We start from the raw sequence: 25,785 nt of genomic DNA, 5'->3' as shown, positions 1-25,785 counted from the left end.
TAAATGTGCTGCGGAGAGTGACGTTAGAGACTCGGTGACAACGAATACCACCAAAATGTTATCATTACCGCATGAGTTTAAGTAAACACTGTCTCCGATTATAATTGATTTTTAAACTTGTTTTTTCGTCATTTACGTCAAACTGTTATGAAAAACCTGAACGCTGTCACAAATTCATCACAGCAATTAACACTAACAAGTGATATTGATTAAAAAACCCACAACAAGTGATACTTAAAGTATCAACTTGACTTTCCTATGATAAATTCACACGATCACGAAAACTAATGTAAACAACAGTGAGGTTAACACGTGAGGTTATTAACCTTGATCTGTTGGATTAAATCTATATATATATATACCAGAGGTCATCATAGTACTCTGTACATGTATTAAAATACGGGTATATCGGTATTTGTTTTATTGTTAAAGATAAGAACTACATGAGATAAAAACGGTATAAAGCTAGTATACTAAATAATCCGAAATAAAAGGCCAAAATAAATTCAAAGTAAAATAGAAATAAAAAACCATGTCTATGAAATATATTTTCAGCCACTATAGGCCCTTCTTAAGTCCAAAATAACACTAACACAACGTGTTCGTCTACATGTTTGTTTACATCTATTGTACGCAGGTATGAAATGTCTTGGCCCCTTAGAACTGCATTTCATTAATTACTTGAAACGTTATTGTTTCGGAAAAAATGATATTGAGTTGAACTATGAATTGTTCGGCAATATTTACTACGTTCATACTACATATACATATATTACTATCGGCGGTTTAACAAATATACAGATTTGTTGTGATGTGAAATCACATTACTAGAGAAACATTTTTTAACATATTAGTAAATAAAATAATTTTATTGTGATACGTAGCAACTTAGCCAGTATATATTAATTTTTAGTAACATTATATCTCTGGTAACTTAGATTTGGCCTAAATTTTGAATTTTCTGAATTATCCAAATTCTGAATATCAATCATGTTACAAGAACTTATGTAATGGTAGCATAAGAATCTAGTTGTTACAATTATAAAGGTCTCTTTTAATATTTCTATTTTTCTTTTCTCTTCTGATTTTTCTTTTCTCTTCTGATTTTTCTTATTTCAGGTAAATTTTCTTTTTCTATTCGTCTTACAAATCTGATTTCTATTTTAAAACCAAACAAAACCTACCAGTTGACTAATCACTATGTTAAAATGGCAAATACACGCCACATTATTTTTCCACTCCTGCCACAGCCAACATCAGACGAACACTTCATCTACCCCAATAATGCCCAAATGGAGCCAACGATCGAGGGCGATTTTGTCAGCATGTGATTTTTGTCAACAATACTTACTATATGTCAGGTATGTCCAGCAGTTTGTCAATAATAGTTTACTAAGAAGAAAATGAGTTTTGATGTGTCAATAATACATTTGATATTTACCTGTTCATTGATAAGTAATGGTTATACTAATAGCAGATCTGTGATGTTAATTGTTTAAAGTCTTGTCAATTATAGAATACTACATAACCTATATTGTACCATTTTACTATATACATTCATTTTTGTAATCAGTTTATATTCAAAACATTTTATATATATATATATATATATATTTTTGTTTACTCAAATCATATAAACGTATTCACATATAATGTAACCGAGAATACATGCAAATTGTATCGACTCATTTGTTTTGTATAGTATCAAATTATATCAAGTAAACAAACACTATACATGTTTAAATACCAAAGTTATGTAAATGATGCATCAATAAGAATCTTGAACACAAGCTTATGCTGTAAGTGTCATGTGACTGTGAGTGTGTCACGTGATCGTGTTAGATCAACTGTTTGTTTAGGGGAAGGAAAAGGGCGTGTGAAGGTGTACAAGTGCACACTTATAAGGAGTGTGAAGTGAAACGAACTCTCAAAGCCACAGGTCGACTCTGCTACCAAGTAACTAACTACCAATAACGATAAAATGTCCAAGTTATATTTCAGAACGGTGGGACAAATACGATATCAAAATTAATTACACGAGTACTTCATATGAGAGCTGAATGGTCGAACAACCTTTGTTCCTTATTGTACCGAGCCTCTTCTAAATTCAAACATTCCACTCAGTGAAATGTGTTTGCTTTGTACTCTAAGGAATTAAGTTTGTTTGAATTTCATTTTTTTATTTACAGAGACGTAGAACATGTTTTAATTGGATAAGTTTTTGTGGTCGATCAAATTATTTAAACAAGCGTTTCTTTTTGCGATCGATGGTGAGAGTAAGCGGATAGTCCGTTATAAAATGGCAATACTGGATTACAGAAGACGAAATATTTACTTTACTGATGTTGTTCACCCTGTCACTCGTACAATCGAAAGTAATTCGGGTCAACAAGGACAGCTGGCGATCAGCTATTATTTTCTATAATTGTGATGAAAATAGAAAATTTGTTTTCTTAATTCTCACACAGTGTGTACTCAAATTTATACTTCTAGTGCAACTAACCTGTTCATCCCTTCTGTGTAGAAATGTTTAGTCGCCAGCAAGTGTACCAGTCTAGCTTGTAGAATTTGAAAGTATATCTAAGTTTTGTTTTATATATTTGTTAAAGGGCGATGTTTCTCTGCTTAATGAGCTTAAATTCCGTTCTATGGTTGTAAATTTATCGATTCATCGAAATTATTCTGTATAAATCATAGCGTACCGGTGTAGGTAGTAGAATTTGAACCTTGTGTTCTACTCACGTAGTATAATATTGTTCTCCCATTGATATAAAAGTATTTCCCTAGTATATTAAAGGTATTCAAAGCTTTATTTACTAATATGTTAAAGAGAAATGCTTCCCTCCTTACATTCCGTATTTGCTATATTTGGAAATTTATAGTTGCGAATTCTTATTGAAGAGTTATAGTATAATCAGGTTATCAAAATTCAATAACCCACTTTGTGTGATAAGTCAAAAATGGGTACATATATTGTTTTCTCTTGAAGATTTAATTTCAGGTATCACTTCACTGCTATAACGCATAAGAAGAGGTCAAATATATACTGATTAATTATTGCAAAAGTATAATAATTTAATTTCAGATATCAGTTTAATTTCAGATATCAGTTTAATGTCAGATATCAGTTTTATTTCAGATATCAGTTTAATTTCAGATATCAGTTTAATTTCAGATATCAGTTTAATTTCAGATATCAGTTTTATTTCAGATATCAGTTTTATTTCAGATACCAGTTTAATGTCAGATATCAGTTTAATTTCAGATATCGGTTTAATTTCAGATATCAGTTTAATTTCAGATATCACTCTACCGCAGTAACACATAAGGAATGAATCGAGTATATACCAACAGATCAGATGTTGCAAAAGTGTAACTTGTGTAACTATAACTTGTGTAACTATAACTTGTGTAACTATAACTTGTGTAACTATAACTTGTGTAACTATAACTTGTGTAACTATAACTCGAATACTGTTTAGCTGTTTACTGGGGATCAAATATCTTTTTATTCATTGACGAAATATTTTCCGATAATATAACCACGAATAAAATGAACAAAAAGACAAGTTAGATAACTTGTATTTTTATTACTGTTATAAATTGACCAATGCCCAAGCATTTCTCCCTGTGAAATAGTAAAAAAAGGGATAACCGCAAAATGTTCTCCCTGGGTGATTTAACAGTTATACAGTTATGCTGTGGTTAGGTCGACATATAACCTCATTTGGTGATGGATAACATTTTATTTGTTTAGTGTGATATATAACATGTAATGTCCACTAGGTGATACTTAAAAATACGGGGACTATGTTGATATAAACTTACGATATAAAGTCTGTACTATATTATATACTTTTTAACTTGACTTCTTTCTGTGCTTATTTTCTTTTATAATGTAATCGAACTGATACACTGAATCGAACTGATACACTGAATCGAACTGACACACTGAATCGAACTGATACACTGAAGGTGACAAATAACTTACACTTGTAGTTATTTTCTGTTCCGTGTGCCATATTATCTTTAAATCTGTATAACATTACATCTATAAATGCTCTGGTTTGAAATACGTATATATCAAGTTAAATTACATATGTTGAGGAAACAACAGGAAGTATTAAGAAATGTATTTCATTAATGACATGAAGTAAAACACCCTATGACATGTACATTTCAATTGATAAACAATTAGTCAAATCGGTTTTCAGATCAATATTGATAAAGAAAGCAGTGAACACATTTTGAAAACATATTTGTAAAAGGCTGATGTTGTATAATTTCAAGATGTACCTATGAAATAAATTATGATTTATGATTGTTAATTAAAAATAACATCATAAATATATAAAACTTATAGAAATTAAAGTAGACTTATAAAGTCATGCTTATAAATTTACATAAATGTAAATAATATAGAGACAAACAATGTAATTTTAATATTTTCCAACATACAGAATTTACAATAATCATTACTTCTAACAAGTTCAAAGTAAAACAACATCATACTTTAACAACATAAACCTTGCAGATATACATTCATGCACTCGACGTTATAAAGTAATGTGTTGGCAACATGAATTGTGAAAGTAGATATTACTTAATTTCAATATATTCCTACAGATAAAATTTAACACAATTAAAAAGTAAAATAACAACACACTTTTATAAAACATAGGTATACAAGTAGATATAGTGCATATAAATTCATGTAAAAGATGTTATAAACCTCCCTAAATGTGATCTAGCGCCTCTTTATCTTTATTGTTGGGCGTACTGCTGAGAGCGTAGTGAGCTGGTCTGAAGGATTTGATTAGATCAAGGATAACAAGTAATAAAATCCAAACTAATCACGCTTCAATTTGTTTGTGTTTGCGATGGTTATCTGTTAAGGATGTTTTCGATAATGGAGCAACAGTTAGTTAACTCGATTTTGTTGATTTTGACATAAAACAATTATGTTTATTTCCTTTATTTCTGTTTGTTGATTTCGTATTTATGTTGCCCGGGTCCACTACAGTTGGATGTGATATCTAGAATCTAACAAAATTATGGAAGTATCGTAATAAATCCATGGTTATCTCTCTCGCCTTTTGATATATTCTATCGCCGTTAACTTTGTTGTCAATTTAGATATATTTATAGTTAATATTATCTGTAGTTAATCTGGACTTAATTACAGTGTGTTACTACGTTTCTTTATAATCCTTTTGATTTGTGCAAATTAGATTTTGCAACTAGAATCAGCATTTTCTTTAAAACTGATTAATGTTTTTTCCACTATATATTATAAAATATCAAGGGTTTGATGCTTTTATTGAAAGTCCATCTCAGAAAATGTAAAAATAAGCCTGAGATGAATATTTTCAAAAAATGCAAATAGTCCATAAAAATTAATAAATCCAAATCGAACCCAAGTAGTCATATATAATATATATACTTAGTGTATTTAGTATTATTTTATTAATAAAATGTGGAAATATATACTGATAAATCATTTTGAAAATATTAATACATCACATCACTATGTTGCAATATTACGCAGGCACTAAATAAATTTAGAGTCGGCTAAAAGCATTTACCGGATAATCCCTTTTTAAAAGGACCGCTAAATGACTCAGATATCATAACGAGTGTATGATATTTGGGAATTAAGACATTTCCACCCTCGTGTTCACTTTCACCAAACTTGGTTATATTCCGGGAGAAGTTTTAACGACCTCTCCGTTAATCCACATACCATTCCGTCATCAGACGATTCGCTCAGTGTTATAGCCTGGTGTCTTCCGCTATTAAGCCTAGGTAATTATAGGTATTTAGTTAATGTTCGGAACACGCAATTCTTTAGAAATCAAAACAATTTAACAGCAACTCATGTTTAAAAGTGGGTGGGACAGTGCTAAACAAAGGGGTGTTCCGAACGTCAGACGAGCCGTCAACGTACTCGAACAGCGGGGTCATCGAGAGATCTGATTGGTTGATACAAAGAGCTGTCGTCTGCTTCAAGATAGTCTCTCAAAGGTGCGAGCTTACTTAATATTGTAAACACTCTCGCCACAGCTCTACACACGTATAATGTACAACTAAACTGATAAATGTTTGTAGCGAGTAGGCCGTTTGTAGCGAGTCCGACAAAGTATTTATTAGTGGGATCCACTTTAGTATGACTGCGACTCTCCTCGGGGTAAGTAAGTTACATCATACTTATTACTTCAATATTTAATCCTTTCCTTAATATGATCAACTCTCTCTGAAACTCCATCAGTGTTTTCTGCATCTTATAAGATACTTTCATACCAATCTATCCATTTTCTAAAGTATTACTTATTGTAATAATCAATATCCATTCTTTTCAATGAAATACTTTTTTCTGTAAGTCCATCTCTTATTATCAGATAATATTATTCATACATATATATTTTCTTTTGTATTCCATATCATCATAATCAATTTGCATTACATTATCATTTCACTATTTTCCTCCTTTCTGCAATATTCAAATTACCAAAAATAGTTCACCCTTTTTTTTGCATTTTTTTTTACAATATGTCCGCTTAGCATTATTTGTAAATGTTTATTATACATGGCAATTGCTGATCGTTTTATTGAAATGCGGGATGCGGAAATGTCATCCAGCAGATAGCAGATAAAGTTATTGATATATTTCCAGCGACAGAGGGTGCGTTATAATGGTATTATTCATGGAAGTAAAGTAAAAGTGTTGAAGAATGCGTGCTAAATCCAGGACATTTAGTATAAATTTGGGCGAATAATTTTATCATTACAAAATCAATATACAAATTAGATTTTATCTGTCGATGCATTTTAATTAGGGGATATATTAACAGATACCAATTGCTTCGTGTTGATTTGGAAATATTTGTTTTATAAAAACAACTTTTCATCTGATGGTCTAGATATTCAATAAAGACGATTCATTAGTTTGAATCAGCACTTCATTATCGACAGGAAGCAAATGGTTTAATATATCTTTATAATCTCAGGTATTTCATCAATTAATAATAACTCTTTATTCATTGATATCGACTGAATTACGGCTAAAATATCACAGCTTTTGTTATCATTGCCAAGGGAAGATATTAAGGATTAAGATTATCATGTCAGAGTGCGATTATCTGATCAAGGTCGGTTATATGTCGTGCAAAAATATAATAAATGTATAACAAAATATATTACAGTGTAATATAATACATATATAATAAAATATAGTGCAATGTAATAAAATACTTAAATGATAAAATGTAATACAATATAATATTAATACATATATATTATAAAATACAATGCAATTTCATATAATACATATTTGATACATATATAATAAAATGTAATACGTGTAGTATAATACATACATACAAAATAAAATACAATACAACGTCACATAAAACACATATGACACTATACAATACAATGTAATGAAATAAATATAGAGTAAAATATAATACAACGAAGTATAATATAATAGGTATATGATAACATATATATATGTACAAGGTACTACTTCTGTTATAAATAAATTAATTGCAAAACAGCGATACAATTATAGAAGTTTAATATTTTGATTTTAATAAAATTTTGTATATTAGAAGTTTAAAGAAGAGGTATAAGCCTTGCAATATTATTCAGCGTGGATGTGTGTCTCCTTATAAAGACCAGTAGTTGGTAGTGTATCTTATAAAGATAAGAATGTTTGTGAACATAATTCTGGAATTCTTATTTATCCATTCCAATAGGATATTGAAATCTAAATCCCTCTTGGCCGGTCTCCGTTTGAAATGTACACCACACATTACGGGCTTACTCACATGGTGTATTAAATCGTGTTGATATTTCACGCCAGATGACAAATATCAATAAGGAGAATGCGTTGTATTAAATTTGTATGCTCCAAGAGTGATTTTGACTAGAAAATATGTAGCATTCGTCCAGTGGCCTAAACCGGAACCTCACATCTTTGAGTGGATTAAGAGTAATGTGTCGAAAGTTAGCGACATTTGCTGAATGTCTAATAACATGGATGATATTGCAAAATATCACAGCTTAAATATGCAATAAAGTACCTCAAATTTACTCATGTCCGCTTACCACATTATACACGGACAAGTTTTTAAAAATTCTAACCGTATTTATACAGTAGACCATTGACATTTAATTAAGTCAAGATGTGGGAAATATTCAATATTGATACCATGTGTGTGAATAACCTACGCAAAATTTATTTTGATTTTAAATTTTATTATTTAATTTGGATTAAATGTGTTTTGTTTCTGATTTCGGAGTTTTTTCAATTTAAAAAATTATAAATGCGAACGGAAAAAAGTGAGTGTTCTTAGAATGAAATAAATCATGACTGCTCCTCAACAATATCATATATCAATGTCTAGCCGTTTAAAGTCAATCAAACATTAGTTCCGCCTAATTAGGAACCACTGCGAAATTCAACCAGGAACTCGCTTTAATTGTTTACGTGTATATTACAACAACATGAAAGCATGACCTCGGGAAATAATACAAACTGAATCTAAAATGTGTATTGGTGTATACATATATCTTCATAATAAATATCATTCTTCTTTTTATCAACAATATAAAACAAAATTGTGACAAATGTATAAATATTATTATGAAAGATCTTTATTTAAGAAAGCATTAGCATCCCTAGGAAATATCTAAAGTAAGATAGAAATCTTACACAAATTATCAAGTGAAAATGGTTTTTGATATTTGAAAAAAGACTAATAAAATCCAAGCAATATATACATATTATGTAATCCGTTCGGGCAACTGTGGTGTGAAACCTTATCAAGGCTTCGCATCATCAAATAGGATATTCAAGTTTAAATTGCTCAGCGAAAAATTCATTTCATCTGTGACTTAAAAATATATGCATAAATATTATTTAGATATTGGTCTGATATACAAATATAGAACTTTTTCTATGAAAAAATTACAATTATTGAAAATTCTTATTTGTTTTGTATGACTTTGAAAGGCCAACTGTTCATCTTTCAAAAACAAATAAATTGTAACATGTAATATATAACATCTTACAATCAAAAACCTATTAATCGTGGCTCATTTCCGTCTGAAATTAACACAAAGTACAAAAAATTACCCTTAGTTAGCCCATTTTTAAATTAATTTTCATACATATTATTTATCTAACCAAGAACAAAGTAAATACATCAAAAACATTAATACAACACTATATCTACAAATTCAGTTTCGCTTATAATTACATCCATATCGTGATCATTTGTCCATAATATCTAAAGATTTTAAATGTGAAAATAATTATCGAAATATTGTTTACAGCTTAGTAGATAATTATGCATCTTCCAGTGTGTTTCTTTTTCTAATTGAATAAGTTGTATACTCTTCTTTTCTAAATAGGAACAAATATGCTATATCATATCCCCCCATAACCATATATTTGTATTATGTATAAATAATCCGTACAAATTAATGTAAATGGTTTTACGACATAGTTTTACAATGTACAAAGATCTGCGTCCTAATGATTCTTAACATGCATGTACTCATAAAAGACATCAAAGTCAAACGTTATAAAGACACCGAGTGATCCAGCTCCTATAAACTGATTACATCCTGTTCAGAAGCTGCCAGTAAAAATAGAAAGTAATTGAGGTGTTATGATAGCCTCTGGTATTGTACATATATAGAATATACAATCAGATCTTCACATCATACTTTTTTTAGAAACCCAGAAACTGTTATGAACATATAAAATAGCATTTATATAACCATGATAATCCAAATGGCGCTACACGATTATTAATCCGGTCTGCAGCTTACAAAAGGTTCTGATTCCATGTTTAATTTAATTCTGCATACATGTGACTAAAATATATTTTCGTCTTGTACAACATTAGACTTCATCTTAAAATATGGATAATAAAAAATATGGATAATAAAATTATAATGGTAATACATAGTAGAATACTAAATATAAACGTAATGATATTAATCTAAAGAGAAATGACAGACAAAAAGATTTGTTATTATCCCTGAATATAACTTGTGATGTTATACGTATATCTTGAAACGTTTACTTTTCATCCAAACAACTTTACTTTGATTTCCTTGTAATATATTTTTGTTTAATATTACTCAACCAATTTTAACACATTCCTAAATCTGCAAATCTTTATATGTAACAACCTATACAGATGTAATATTATAATTGTATAGAGTTTGAACGATTCGAATATAGCTATCTGGAAATAACGTTGCTTAGAATATTGCATATCAAATTTATTACAGTTATTAAATTTGATAACTAAGAGGCCTAGAGACCTGAAGTTTGGTCTGTAGCATGCTCAGATGAAGGGCAAATACTGATAATTTCATAGTATGTATTACATATGTCTATGTGAAATGAATAACATATGTAGAAATACTGTTTCTTGGTTCGACTTTCATAGTAAGAATTCACAGTTTTATTAAGACACGGTTTTATCCCTTTGTATAAATGTGTTTAAACAGTATTGTATTCATATCTTTACAATATAATATGACTCAGCACAAGTTAAAAAGATTTGTCAGGCAATTATATCGGTTATACATTTTATAATTCAATAAGTTTTCATTGAATAAATGATCAATATATCGGGATGGTGGATTGTGCATTGTTACTGAAAGACGTAAGTGGATATAAAAACTCGCTGACAAACGTGGGGTATTTTCGAACGTTAAACTACATTCTTATCTAATCAATATAGCTACATGAAAACAAACAGATGACATAAGTCTTGAAAATAATCGAAATCAATTAAAAATCCAATAAAAACTGTTGAGTCATTTTCATGAAATATATTATTTGTTTCTAATCGACAAACCAATAATTTAATTATTGAAATTAATCGAAATAAATTAAAAAAATCAAATAGGAATCGTAGAGTCCTGCTTTCAAAAACTCTATCACAATTATTTCAAACTCCCTTATCGGACGGATGCTAGTCCATTACGTGTCTAATCTTATCTTATGTAATACCGTGAATTTGATAGGCTCCTGCCTAGGCGTTATAGCAATGAAAATGTTATAAATTTGACATTAGATGTTCATGTTTGCTTCTGTTCTACATTCTTATCCAAATCTGATAAACAGATCTAACTGCACTTTTAACTGCTGCGCTTAGTCTATAAATCAGGTACAAAGTTACCGTTTTCACTCATAACTCATCCGTTAAAGATGTTTGTATCCTCTCCATTGGAACCATTTACGGATTGGCCGGGCTTTTTTGTTGTTCTTTATTGCCTTCTTAATCTCCTAATAAAACTACCAACTGACAGTCTTAAGGGCTATCTTGCTAGGTATCAGGCAAATTAAGTACGCGCTTCCCAATATCATCATCAGGCTTCAAGTTGGCAGCATGGAGATCCAGCAGTGGTTCAGGCGTTGTGAACATTAGCGTGACCCAACAGGGGGATACTTGTAAAATACTCTGCACTCATTTGCCAGTAAATGAAGTATCCTTAAGTGGATTTGTCTTTCCTAAATTAATTGTATCACTCGCTTTTCGTGGCGATATTAACACTTTGTGATTGGGATTGAGATCCCTAATAACATTTTTATATAAATAGTTTACACGAATGTCGGCTTGTCCTAAACAGAACATCTGTCAAACCTCGCTCGCGCTTGTTCATCATTTCCCTACTTAATTAAATATCGGTCAACCAATTTCTCGACTCGACGACATTCTATTGCGTTTCGTTAACGGATGGTGTTTCCTGCTGTGATTGTGTGTTCATACTGCCATCGGAAAGGTTAAATTGAAAAGAGATTATCGCAAAAATATCAGCACAGAATCTGTCAATATATGTCACTGGTTTAAAATAGATTAATTTAATAAACACAAATTGGGAATTATTAAAAAAAAAACCCAGCAATACAAACATGTACTACTTTGTATTTGATTTGATAAATATTTTCTTTTCGATTTGAATCATGTCTCTCAATGTATTTTAATGTATTTTTAAAGACACTTTCAATGCATACATACATGCACCCCTAGAAATAAGTATATTTTAAAATCAATTTGAGTATTTATTTGGTTTTTGTCATAAAATATCAAATACAAATACAGTATTTTAATTTAATGTTTTTTTGTGTTTTTTTAATTTTTGAATCTGGTTTACGTAACAGATTTCAAAGAGAATGATGAATTAGTAAGCAATTGTTTATCAACAAAATCCATTTCATATTGTGTCCGTCAAGCATAACACGATTTGGAATTATAAAATTTACATCACTCTATGTTGGAAATACTACAAAAGAAAATAAAACATGGTTTGTTTTTAAACAATTAGTCTCTCCTAAGAATTATATCATCGTTCAGAACAGAGTGAGGAGAAAGATGTTCTAAACACTCTTTGTTTTGATCTTTCAAATTGCAAATATTATTCTACTTCATCAGCGTGAAGCCTTGTGTGTGTAAGGTAAAATTCTGTGGAAATTATGTGTATTTATGTAGTCTTTTCTTAGAAATCATTTTAAAGATTCAACGTTCTACATATATAAATCATATGCTTCTTGTGAATATACAACTTAATTGTTATTTTTTTTATATATTTTTATTTTCTATATAACTTTCTTTGTTGTATTCCAAATCGCATTCAACCAAAATAAAACATTTGCCAAGGTCTGAATTAGCGAAAAAAATTCCCAATGCTCCAACTCGTGGTTTCATAAGAAAGGTACAGTGCTCATATAGAAAAAATGGCCGAACTCTGACATTACAAGTATTAAGCGCTGTTTCTTTTAAGCAGTTATGGACAATTGGAAACATTTATATGATTTGGGAGTGGATCTTACTGCGTTTATCAATGTATGAACTTATTAAATTTTCATTATCACAGTATGGTGATTAAATACACCTTAGTTTATATTTTGCACTTCATACAACCATATATCGCTTAAACCTAATAATATAAGTGTTAAATTACGTATTAATGTAATAATATGATAACATTACTGAACAAACATCATATACTTTTACATCTTGTCATAATAGTTAACACGCCTTGAGATAAGATTTATTACCAATGCTTTGCCACTGAATAACCATATAAGGAATAAATGTGATATGAATTCGACATCATGCAGTTAACACCTGTATATTATTATGATTTAATCCGTTTGAAGTTTACCTGATTATGCTATTCACGAAGGCGACTTATTCAAAACAGGTTCCGTATATATCTTTATAATATGATATTCAATTAGGTTTTTACGGGTTCAGCCTTTTTCTTCCTTAGTGGAGATTAGATAATTAGGTTTCAGAAAAGCACAAAGTAGCGTATCATGCGCTCGGACAGGTGCGAGAAATGGTATATAGCAATTTACCTGTGTAGTTGTTTACCTGTGTACGTATGCCGTGACTATTCTACTCCAGGTCAATGATCAAACGGCGGACAGGAGGAAACCCGAAAACAAGTGTAGCTAAACTTCCCCAGGAATCATCCGGCGTATCGTCGGAGGTAACCGGGCCTGAAAAATTGGCCAAAGATTACAGGCAAAGCAAGGGTGCTTAAGTTCAATGCTTTTTATCAAAATTGAGTGATCGGTTTAACTTGAAAAGTTTATTTTCCTAATATGAGTAACTATGTGATTTTGTGACTGTAGTATCCAATTCTGAATTCTAATGTAGAACAGTTTAAAGGACCATAAAAATCATCACAGAACTAAAGCTTTTCTTTCATGAGAATGGATACGGATATAAGAGGCCATGTTTAGTTTTTATTACAAGAAAATGGAGATATAACCATGGTTTTATTAAGGATCAAACATAAGATTAACAAAAGACCTTCTATTTTTTCTTTTTCTGAATTTGAATTGAGTTCTAACAAATCAATTTTTGAAACCATCATGGCTACACACGATTGAAGCTTGTAAGACTAAAATGGACATTATCTTATGAATGAGTGATTAGAAATATTTGGAAAATTATTTTTATCAAAAGCTAACTCTATTATTTTACATAAGGTCGTTTTTTAAATTTCTAAAAAGAAAAAATAATCCTGTTTATAAAATATAATCAGATTGTAAATTATAATGCACAAACCACGTCATTTTCAAAATGGGTAGTGTTAGTTTATGACTGTAAAAGAAAACTAAGTACAATTGCACCGAAATGCCTTTTGTCATACACAAAATGTAGACCTTGTCAACACCATTTGTCCTGATTTTATCGTCGACGCGGGGTTTTTCTACAAATACTTGTAGCTGAAACATAAAATATTTGAAATCCGTTTCTCTATATTTTATTGTCAAAATATTGTCAAGAGTATACGAAAACGTTTGCTTATAAAAGGTATGAAGAAAATAATTAAATAAAAACTAATAAGCAATATATCTATCAACCGGAAAAATTTGTTTAAAAACCATGATCAAAGAGAAAAGTATAGAAAAATATGCTGTATGACAAATTTTTTTCTACTCGAAAAAAACATCATAAAATATTCTTTCAAAAAACAGATTTATTTAAAAAGATGTATGTATGTATCAAATTAATTAGATCACAAAAACCACACTCCGTGTCGGGGTGCAATTGTCGATCACAGTTACATAATATAGGAAATAACCAACGTGCCTGCTATAATTATGACGTTTCATTCATTAATCGATATTAATAGAATCGGTATCAGTTATGAACTCAGATGCCACCTCAAACAAGTCAATGAAAATAGAAAATTAGTGTAATTAATCGTCTATTGTTCGTTTTGATGAATCTGTTTCTATGTTCCACAATTACCGAACTAACGTAGATAATTGGCTTAGTACAACTGATCCGAAAACAAGACAAACTAATCAATTTCATCTTTATGTGATTATTTTCGATTCAATAAAGAGAAATTAGGTCATTTTTCTTTAACGGAACAGATGTAAATTGACAGATCCAGCGAGACTGAACAATGCAAGAATTTCTAAATCCAGGCTTATTGGGAGAAATAAATTACACCTCTATTGCATACAGTGGAAGCTTTACGTTGTGGGGTAGAAATGCCATTCTTTTTCACAGAGCCTTTGTGAAGCGGACCACATTGAATTCCCGCACGTGTAAGAAGGCCTCGTTACAAATTATTAGCTATAGTGCTTCATACAGCTAATTTGTATCATATGAAAGAATCTAGTAATTTTCATAGTGGTGAGCCATGCAGATATTTAAAATCACAATTGCTCTGGTTTAAAGTTGAAAATGTCCGACATTCAAATGAAGCATGTTAACACAGTAGAATTCTTGGTTGATCTCAGCATGAGTAAGTCGAAAGGCGCCACGTCTATACAATGGAGCCACTGACATGTTCAATTCGCCACTTTAAAGATGAGGTGTGAATCAGATGGAATCAAACTGAGGAGTTATTATTAATATTAATACTCCGGTTGAAGAACTTTTCAGATCAGGCATTGAAATATACCTAATGGTGCGTCACATAGGATTAAGGAAAATGCCCCACAAGTCGACAAAATGTCGTCCACATAGTACTCCTAGGAAGATACTGGGATAACTGTCTGTCAAACGATACAAATCAACTAGTCATTCCCCCTTATTAAAGCTGAAAAGGATGAAAGAAATTATTGCACTTTCACGATCCGCACATGTCATTTCTATATAGAAAAAAATATAGGCACAACCGTTGTTGATAATTAACATGATTAGTTTCATTTATTCATTTTTTTTCATTGTTTTGTCCTAAAATCTTTTAGACTATTATAAAATTCATAAACGAGGAGATCTAGCGAGGTATTTTGTATTTAGAGCTTTTAACTATAATGTTGTTGAAGAAATTTGAGACTTAATTTCGGAGCCCATCCTTTTTGATTTAAGAAAAACATAAAACTCATCCTAGGTGTTTTTATCAAATTTACTGCAAACAAAGGTTAATATAAGGCTATAAGATCAACATAACAAAAACATTAAGATATCAACAGATTTCTGACTAAGCGTTTTAGTAATATAAGCCTTTTTTACTAAGTTGCAGTCGTCTCATTCACAAGTGATTGTATATGCCTTCAAATTCCAGTAGAATTACAATAGAGGTCTAAACTCTAACCTATGAATATAATTTGTTTTCTGTTTTTGATTTTTGTTTTTTGTTTTTGTTTTGTTTTTGGATTGTAAGCTCTTAGTATTTTAACATGAAACATGTCGCCAAAATCATGCTTTCGGAAAGACGTTTTTTCACTGCTCAAAACTTCAAGAAAATAAGGAATATTTACAGTTGCATTTTAGCACTACTTGTAATATGAAATCAGGTGTTCAGAAGAATGTTTTTCATGAAGCGCAAATAAGTTGAAATGATGCTTTAATTTGGCCTATAATGTGAGGATATAAAATAAGTCTTATGCAGTAGCAAGGACAACATACTTAAAATTCAAATGTTAAAGTTAAGTTTAGAGGAATAAAAACAGGATCTTAATATTAAATAAATGAATCTTGTTTAGAAAAAAATAATTTTTGCTTACAAACAAGAGAAACTGAAAAGTATGCACATTTATGTGTTTATTTTACTATTGCTCAATTTAAGGAATTGAGTCTGAAATCAAATATCTATGTTGTTTTAAACTTTTTAATTAAGTTATAATAGTAGTGTATGGTACATATTAGGGTCGGCATAACGTATTAATCTGATATCTGGTGAGCGATATTGTATATGTGTTTTGTTATGTTTTTGAGTAATACAAGTAGCGTATGGTATATTTTAGGCTCGGCGTAATGTATCAATATGATATCTGTTTAGAGATGCCAAATACGTGTGGAATGTGTGAATCACGTTCTGGTAAAGCAATCTACCCATTTACAGAACTGTACAAGTTACACAATCAACAAAGAATGTCAACAGATACAACCGTGTTCTTTATGTCATAAACAAGGAGCAAATTAGGGGAGGTAATTGTGCAGCTGTAGAAGGTCAAAGTTATCTCCCATCTAAGATGTACCCTGCTTACAATGTCGCATATTCATACGTACCCTGGTAATTACAGGGTATACTCTGCTATTCAGGAAAGACTTCTTCCAGAATTTGAATATATAGCATAAAAGTGCGTTGGTTACTGCATGTTGTAAAAGGCTTGTTATCCTGAATGTGGATAACATTTTAATTTATTTCGTTTGTTAGCAAAATTTAGCGCCTAAATCAAGGGATAACATTATTACTTTTTCACGATTAGAGATCCAGAAATGTTTGTACATTGGGGATCTTTCCGGTAATAAGTTGACTTGTTTTCTAACAAGTTGACTTGTTATTTTAGAAAAAAACGTTGCATCATGAAGGCAATAAAGCGTTTCTACGATTTCAATGTGCCTTGAGAATTTATAGTCAAATTTATATTTAATTACCTTTTGCAAGCACAGTCTGCTATTTTATAAAGATATCTTAGAATTAGTGTCAACGTTTTTCCTGTTGGCAACAATTTATTAGCTTCGCAAATCGAAATAATTCGAGAATTGTCATCAAAACGAGAATCAACATCATCTCAACTGTGATAACTCATACTCTTTCTATCTCCCTCTTTATTACGTTATCCTTTTTTCATTGACTTAAAAAAAAAAGCTTCTGAATTTGTTGACATTTTTTCTTTATGCTCCTGCAACATTAATTCTGTTGACTTCTGTTTTGATTACATTATGACATCATAAAAATGCAAAAGCATTTTAATTTTTTTTCTATTTATTTTTAGTTTCTTCATCAGACCAATCTATCAAATAAATGTAACGAAATGGGCAATACTTTTAGATGCATATGATCTTGAATATTTATTCACAAATATTCTATTTATTCATACAAGTTACATCATTGATTACAAAAATTAAAAAAAATCTTTAAATTATTCAAACATTCAACAAATAACTGATTGAAATAATTCTCTCTCGTCTCGGGCCTATATACAAGAACCTACCGCAAAATCAACACCAATGTTATTCCAATCCATATGTTGTTAACTTGAAATCGACAATACCGGGAACTGTAACGAACATTTAAATGCGAATATTCACAAACATAACTCGGCGATCCAATGAAACAGTTGTGCATTTGATCGTCCGAGGGTTAGTAATTCAATTGGACGCTTGAGTTCAACTCAAAGGCCAGATTGTTAGGGATACAACATATTCGTTATGTTTATTCCTACATTTCGATTCTGAGATTTCCCCCTTACTCGACTGTATGTTTCACATTAGCAAATTATTACTTCATCTAAAGATTTGAACCTTTTAAAAAATCTATTCCTTTGTGAGTGTTTCTGTTGCTGAATTTCTTTGATTTGCTTTATTTTCCTTTGAACTCAGGTTTCTAATAATATGAATCTTCCGCACCATTTAAAACATGTAGTTACGAATTCTGCTTCCTTTTGCATTTTTCAACAATAACTAACAATGCTTAAGAATGCAGGAAAACAAAATTATGTCCAAGCCTATCCCAAAGGAAAATTATCCATTACAGTCAAATGCATTCGAATAGTTAACTCCACATCAATATCCTTTGAATAATAAAATTATATAAATAACCCTGAGAGAATAAGCATATAAAACAAACTCAGATCATAGTAGAGAACTGTATCGAATCTATGACAGTTTATTTGTTTAGATATAGGATCCAACTCTTGTATTTTATGATGATTTAATATTTGCTTTAATACATATTTGGTTATATTCTGGTTTAAGGATAAAATTTGATTTTTTTTTTATTTATTCTCCTTATATGTAGTTATCGTTTAAATATTGCGAAACATTTAAATAAAATGTAAAAGACTTCCTGATGAATTGTAGCTGAAAGGCAAGTATATTTGTTAATTAAGTGAATCTATAAAAGACAAATATTTGTCAAATGATATTAACATAAGCAGCCATACGATTGAACAAATAAACCTTTGATATTATTTCACATATATGCCGCAAAATCCACAGGAAATTATTCAAATATTTAGCAAGCGATGATTCTCTCTCGTCCTGGGTCTACTCTCAAGCATTCATCGGAAAGAGGGTTGTTCTAAATCAACACTTCATTCTACAAATGAAATTTGTCTCCGGTAAAATTTGTATCCGAGTCAACCATGACTGGTGTCAAAACAAAATAATGTCGTAATAGTTTCAATATTATCAATTTAATAAGTGGATTAAAAACATTCTAATGATTTAACCTTACAAAGAGATGTTTGCTATACATGACCTAATTTGATAAAATTCACAATAATGGCAGATATATGTTTCATTTAATTATTGATCTAAATCTAAACAAAACACCTATATAAGAATTCTTCAGAATTACTTTAAGAAATATTTTCACACAAATCATTTTTATAAAATAAAATGAAACTGCAATACTCCTTATATCTTACTTCCTGAAAAGAGCTCGCCTCCTTGCTGACATTCTGATGATCTTTGATGCTATAGTAACGCTAATTGCGATTAATGTATGACGACAGATTTCATTCAGAATTGTCAATTTGCTTCCATTTCAAGAAACCACACAGACAGTCGCCTCGGATTTTATCACCATCAGCTAAACCAGTATCGAGTTTTAGGAAGAAAATCTTCCTGAATTCTCTAAAACTGTAGCCAACATACCTCATGACTTGATATTCGAAACAGAAAATGCATTTAACGAGGCCTAAAATAGAAGTGGAGGCAGACAGTATTGCAACAGGAGTGTATGTATAGGTTATCCTGGGGATTTTTCTACTTCCCTGTTCAGTTGACAGACTGCATAATGGCTGTGTATTCTGGGTTTCATCATGTCAATACTACAAAGCGATTTTGCTGTTATTACTTAATTTGTTTTTTATTTTGAATTTTAGTTCTTTTCATGTTTGATATGAGTATATGCATGGTTTTAAAGGTCTTATTATGAATGCAATTAGCTAATCAATGAAATATTTTACAAAGTATGACTTTTTCATTTTTCTCCTAAATGTATGTTTCATATGAGTATATATACACAGTTTCAAAGGTCATTCAATATATCTTACTTCCTGAAAAGAGCTCGCCTCCTTGCTGACATTCTGATGATCTTTGATGCTATAGTAACGCTAATTGCGATTAATGTATGACGACAGATTTCATTCAGAATTGTCAATTTGCTTCCATTTCAAGAAACCACACAGACAGTCGCCTCGGATTTTATCACCATCAGCTAAACCAGTATCGAGTTTTAGGAAGAAAATCTTCCTGAATTCTCTAAAACTGTAGCCAACATACCTCATGACTTGATATTCGAAACAGAAAATGCATTTAACGAGGCCTAAAATAGAAGTGGAGGCAGACAGTATTGCAACAGGAGTGTATGTATAGGTTATCCTGGGGATTTTTCTACTTCCCTGTTCAGTTGACAGACTGCATAATGGCTGTGTATTCTGGGTTTCATCATGTCAATACTACAAAGCGATTTTGCTGTTATTACTTAATTTGTTTTTTATTTTGAATTTTAGTTCTTTTCATGTTTGATATGAGTATATGCATGGTTTTGGTTTTAAAGGTCTTATTATGAATGCAATTAGCTAATCAATGAAATATTTTACAAAGTATGACTTTTTCATTTTTCTCCTAAATGTATGTTTCATATGAGTATATATACACAGTTTCAAAGGTCATTCAATTTTTTCGAATGCAAGTAGCAAATCAATTAACAATTTTGTAAAATATGAATATATTCTCCACATAACTCTAACATAATTACTATCAAATGTAACATTTAAATGTCGTGTCAAGAAATAATATAGTTACAATTTTTATACAAATGTTTAACGATATTCTTGAAGAGTTTTCTTTCGAGTTGTTTTGCAAATAAGTCGCAGGTGTAATGGGTATGGGAATCCTCCCGGATAGGTGGAAGGGGTCGACACCTCGGCAGTACCCTGCCCATTATCGATATGTGCCCGGGTATAGGGTTACCACTTGATGACAACACTTTGAATTACTCACGGAGTTTGCCCAGAGTCGCCTCTCCGGTCAGATTCCGGGCTAACATACTCTGGAGTTAATACAAAACCTTAATTAGGGATATTTGTTCGTCTGAACTATCGGGAAAATCTTGTCAATGAGGTCTGCCCATTGAGATTTTTTTGACATTTTCATGCACAGTATATCATATCATAGGCGGTCATGAAGTCGAGCTAAAACTAAAATAGGATATTTCGGTTTTCATTTTTGACTGGGAGATGATTATTTATCTATTGTTCATAATCAGAAATTTGGGTATTTAAAACCGTTAACAAAATCGAGAAATATATATAAAAATATATGAGTTTAGTTACTTAATACTCCTATAGTTTTGCTATAGTTATAGCAGGTTAATGAAAAATAGGAATATAACTACTGTTGAACGCATTTGCAAGCTTCAATGTTCGCATTTTGATATTTCAGATATTCTTTTCTTCACAGATTTCTTGGCGTTATTACCTTATCTCAATTAATACAATTATGGTAGTATCACTTTACTGAAGAGGTTTCTACGTAAAGCCCTTTTACGACCTTTTAATTATATTAAAAGCATTTTAATAAACTGATTAAATGAAGGACGTTTATAAGCCATGTTCAACATATTGTCTTCAATTGATTACGAAAGCGAAACCAGTGAGACCATCTGAAAGCAAAAATATTGCGTTTCAATTTTAACTGTAATAAAATGACATCAAGCGTGGAACATGATGGCTTTGTGTAGAACTGATTTCTATTGAAGAAGGTTTTGTTTTTAATCTAATCAAATTAATAGCTACCGCTTTTTACAAAATGAGACAATTTTTCCGGCAGTTATTGCATCTGTACTAAATGGAACCCCACCACCTCGATGGGTTTGGTTCTAGTTTGCATGCACGGACAGGTTCTGTCTAATGAAAAGTTGAGGTTTGAAGACGTGAACACGTATACCCATTTTATTGTAAGATAATAGGAGAAGGCGTTCATATAAACCTAATCATATAAAAGGATCCAAATATCGGAAGACATTTGTACGGAGAGAAAACAACAAAACTCCATTCGACAAATTAGAAAACGTTAGAACTCTGAGCTAATTAATTCAGAACCTCCCCATAAGTTGATAACTGAGAATATTACTGAGACAGAATGCTGTAAACGCATCACGATCAATTGTGGAATTAGCCGATAGCTTGGGATGTTTACGAAACAATATCTTAATGAACAACATCTGCTGGTAGTGAAGTATTAGCTCGTTCTCTTCTAAAATGATTCGATTTTTATTCTAAAACTTTCACTTCTATCCACGCCCATTTACCATGAACCATAAAGGAACAGGATATTCACTTTCATGTGAAGAAACCTGTCGATAAACTATATGAATATGTATTAAGCTTAAACCTATCAAAGATGTGGGTGAGCTACTAAATTGGGTAAACTTAAAGATGTCACACCGTTGACGAGCTGTGTATCTTTTCTATCAAAAACAGGAGCATACGAATAAGTACTTTTGTAACAGTTACTTACTTAACACCATAACCATCATTGAAAAGTTTGAGCTTCTTATTATACTTCAAGATGGAAACATACAAATAATTAATTGCGTCCCGAAAACAATCCAATGTACTATTCTCCATATGAAATGAAATACTGATTGCATATGCACCAAAAACATACTAAATTAGTTTTTATGTATTTTTGTGTGGATTATATACATTTATACATGATTAAACATCAGTCATTATTCAAATGAATGTTATCGTTTATACCCTGTCAGCGGTGGAGCATCTTTAAGACTGATATAAATCCTAAGTAAAGCAACTAAACGAGGTTTTTTCTTTTCTTTTTTTTTCTTTGTTTGATTTGAGATTTAAATTTCTCTTACTTGTATTTCTTTAGTTCAATCAATTCTTTTCGTATCCTTTCATCAGATTTGTTATTTTTTGCATGTTCACTTCAGCATAACCAATTGTAAACATGCACATAGAGAAGTTTGTTTGCTTTAAAGTAATTTTTTCTATGCATTGGAATAATATATTGCGTTGCCATTTCTTGGTTGTATTTTGTCGTATTCAAATACAATTAATTTGTGTTTGTTTCATACTAAATACTAAATATGATTTTATGCTTCACCGAATCTTTTCACATACCTTTATCAAATTAAGAAAAAAATTACAACAATGCTACAGTTATTCAAATTTATGGAAATTAGCAACTATATAATACAATTAAATCTCAAATATACTATAGAACTTACTGTTTTATAAAAAGGTTTCTGACAAAATGTTTACATTAATTTACTATTTTTTTAAACCGTAAATGAAACATTTGTCTAGAAAATAGAAAAAATATTTTTATTATTTTTGATTCAATTTTACGAACTGGACTCTTTTTAATATGTATGTCCGAATCTATGTGATGCTTTTAAAGATGCAATGCATGTTTTCTGGTAATGTTGGTTGATTGGTTCGTTTATATGCACCCTATTAACATTTAACTATTTAAGCATGGCGACTCCTGTATGTCTCCTGTATGTGTATACGTGGATGACTATAGTTGTGGAGGCTGCGATATGTTCGTGCTGTGTGTCTCTTTGCGACAGCGGAAAGTCTTGCCAATTGTAATAACCTTTACTAATAGTGTATTTTTGTCTTTTCCAGGACGCTCATCCTTTTGGGGGTACGCCATTGGCTATGCTAGCAGCGCAGTGTAACAAAATCAACGACAAGAGTCCCCCTCCTCTAGCGGACGCCGCAGTTGGTAAAGGTTTTCATCCCTGGAAACGCTCTCCTCCCATCATGAGTGCTCCTTGTCCTATTACATTGAACTCTCAAAGGATGTCAGCTTTGACAAGTTCTCCAAACTGTTCATCATCAGGATACACGTACGCAAGAGGTACGACTAGCTCGACATGTACGGGTACAGGATACGGAAGTGACGTTTTATACCCTGTGCCCAGTACGCATGCGCAAACGGAAAATACTCAGTCATCATTATTACATAAAATGCATTGTGAGAGTGGATTAAATGGTTCTACATTGAGTTCTATGTATTCACGAGTACCAGGTGTAACAGCTCACCCGTACGAAAACTGGCCCTTCAATGTCGCTGGGACCAATACTCATGGTATCAAAACGGAAATGACGTCATCGGTCAATCACGCATCATCATGGTGGGATATGCATTCGAATCCGTCCAACTGGCTTACAGATATGACGGGAACTGCGTCTGGGCTTCACTCGCAGATATCTGCTAATTATTCCGGCTCGGAATATCCTCTGAATCACGCTCTAAGTTCAGGATCAGGACCTTTCTTATCGTCGGGTCAACACCTTCTTCAAGACTCTTACAAATCCATGTTACCGACACAAAGCGACATCGGTGCGTCATCAGTACCTAACTTTCTGTCACGTCCCGCTATATCTGGTGTCCCTGGATCACGTTCATCAAGACGCTACAGTGGTCGACCCTCTTGCGATTGCCCTAACTGTCAAGAGGCTGAAAGACTAGGACCAGCCGGTGCTCATCTTAGGAAGAAAAACGTTCATAGTTGTCATATTCCCGGATGTGGAAAGGTTTATGGGAAATCCTCCCATTTAAAAGCACATTTAAGATGGCACACAGGCGAACGTCCTTTTGTATGTAACTGGCTTTTCTGTGGGAAACGCTTTACGCGTTCGGACGAGTTACAGCGCCACTTGCGCACGCACACCGGAGAAAAGAGATTTGCTTGTCCGGTATGTAATAAAAGATTCATGCGCAGTGACCATTTAGCAAAACATGCAAAAACCCATGCTGACGGAAAATCGGGAAGTGGTTCGGATTCCGAGAATAGTAAAGACGCTTCAAGTCTCAAGGCAGCAAAGCAAGCTATGGTGGCCGGGTGGGGGGGCAAAGCAAGCTATGGTGGCCGGGTCTAATAATCCAGGAATGAACGGTTTACAAATCAAGAACGTGGCGATGAAATAACAAATATAGAAATCTAAATATACATTTCGTCTTCTCCTCTGATGTCAAATGTGACTGTTTGATATTCTGAATTGGATGTATGTGCTTGGAGTTAACCATTTTAATCTGTGAATAAATTTATATATGCACATTCGTTATTTTATCATATATCATAACTATCATCGAATATTTGAAATCAGACGGAACGCAATTATTCTAACAAAACTGTACAACAACAAATAAAATCAAATGGATATATTTAAAAAACCATACAAGGTCAAATTGTAAGAATTATTGGTCATTTATTACTCTTGTCTTCAACATCAACAAAAAGGGTTTAATGAAATAATTATTAAAACCATAAAGACAATCACGTCGTATGCTTCATAAACACTTCACAGAATGTACAAGCCATTACTTCTTACGTTGTATGTTTGTTTAGATAAACAAATGTCGAAAAAGACAATTATACAATCAAATATATGAAATGAATTTTAGAGACGTCCTTGATTTTTTTTTAAAATTTCAATGTGTATATTGTAAATTGTGTCATTGCAAATCTGAAACAATTGAATTATAAAACATCAATAATCAAAATGTTGGTAACCTACTTGCCTTTTAATTTCATTGTGTATTCTGCATTTATTGATAGATAGACATGACATCAAGTTCTCAAACAATTAAATTATATATATCATAATTATCAAAATATGGACATGTTTGAGTCCAGAACAGCATATTACAATTCAAAGCTTTTTTTGAATTGTCATTGCGAAAATTACGGCATATGTAATTGAACAATGAACCTTTTCATGAGTACTGGTAAAATTCGAAGATACGTATGAACTTGCAATATTTCGGGCTTAGCAAGTTCATATTAAAT

General features: G+C 31.4%; 1 protein-coding gene across 1 annotated transcript; it reads left to right on the top strand.

The window, feature by feature from the left end:
- The first annotated feature begins 6,059 nt into the window (after positions 1 to 6,059).
- Positions 6,060 to 25,397, top strand: LOC138310551 (transcription factor Sp9-like). Its single transcript, XM_069251815.1, has 3 exons — positions 6,060 to 6,187; positions 23,615 to 24,813; positions 24,845 to 25,397. The coding sequence occupies exons 1-3, from the start codon at positions 6,167 to 6,169 to the stop codon at positions 24,921 to 24,923; spliced, it is 1,299 nt and encodes a 432-aa protein (XP_069107916.1). The 5' UTR covers positions 6,060 to 6,166; the 3' UTR covers positions 24,924 to 25,397.
- The last annotated feature ends 388 nt before the right edge of the window (positions 25,398 to 25,785 follow it).

Source organism: Argopecten irradians, chromosome 16 (assembly GCF_041381155.1).
Source record: "Argopecten irradians isolate NY chromosome 16, Ai_NY, whole genome shotgun sequence".
In the NCBI taxonomy this organism is placed as follows: Eukaryota; Metazoa; Mollusca; class Bivalvia; order Pectinida; family Pectinidae; genus Argopecten; species Argopecten irradians.
Note: the sequence above shows the minus strand (reverse complement) of the source record. Positions and strands in the feature narration are given on the sequence as shown.

What these genes read in the sequence shown, in the direction of transcription:
- LOC138310551 (XM_069251815.1), top strand. Translation starts at nt 6,167, where the DNA reads ATGACTGCGACTCTCCTCGGG. An exon ending in TGACTGCGACTCTCCTCGGG is followed by an intron (nt 6,188 to 23,614) that starts GTAAGTAAGTTA and finishes TGTCTTTTCCAG; the next exon opens with GACGCTCATCCTTTTGGGGG. An exon ending in GACGCTTCAAGTCTCAAGGC is followed by an intron (nt 24,814 to 24,844) that starts AGCAAAGCAAGC and finishes GCCGGGTGGGGG; the next exon opens with GGCAAAGCAAGCTATGGTGG.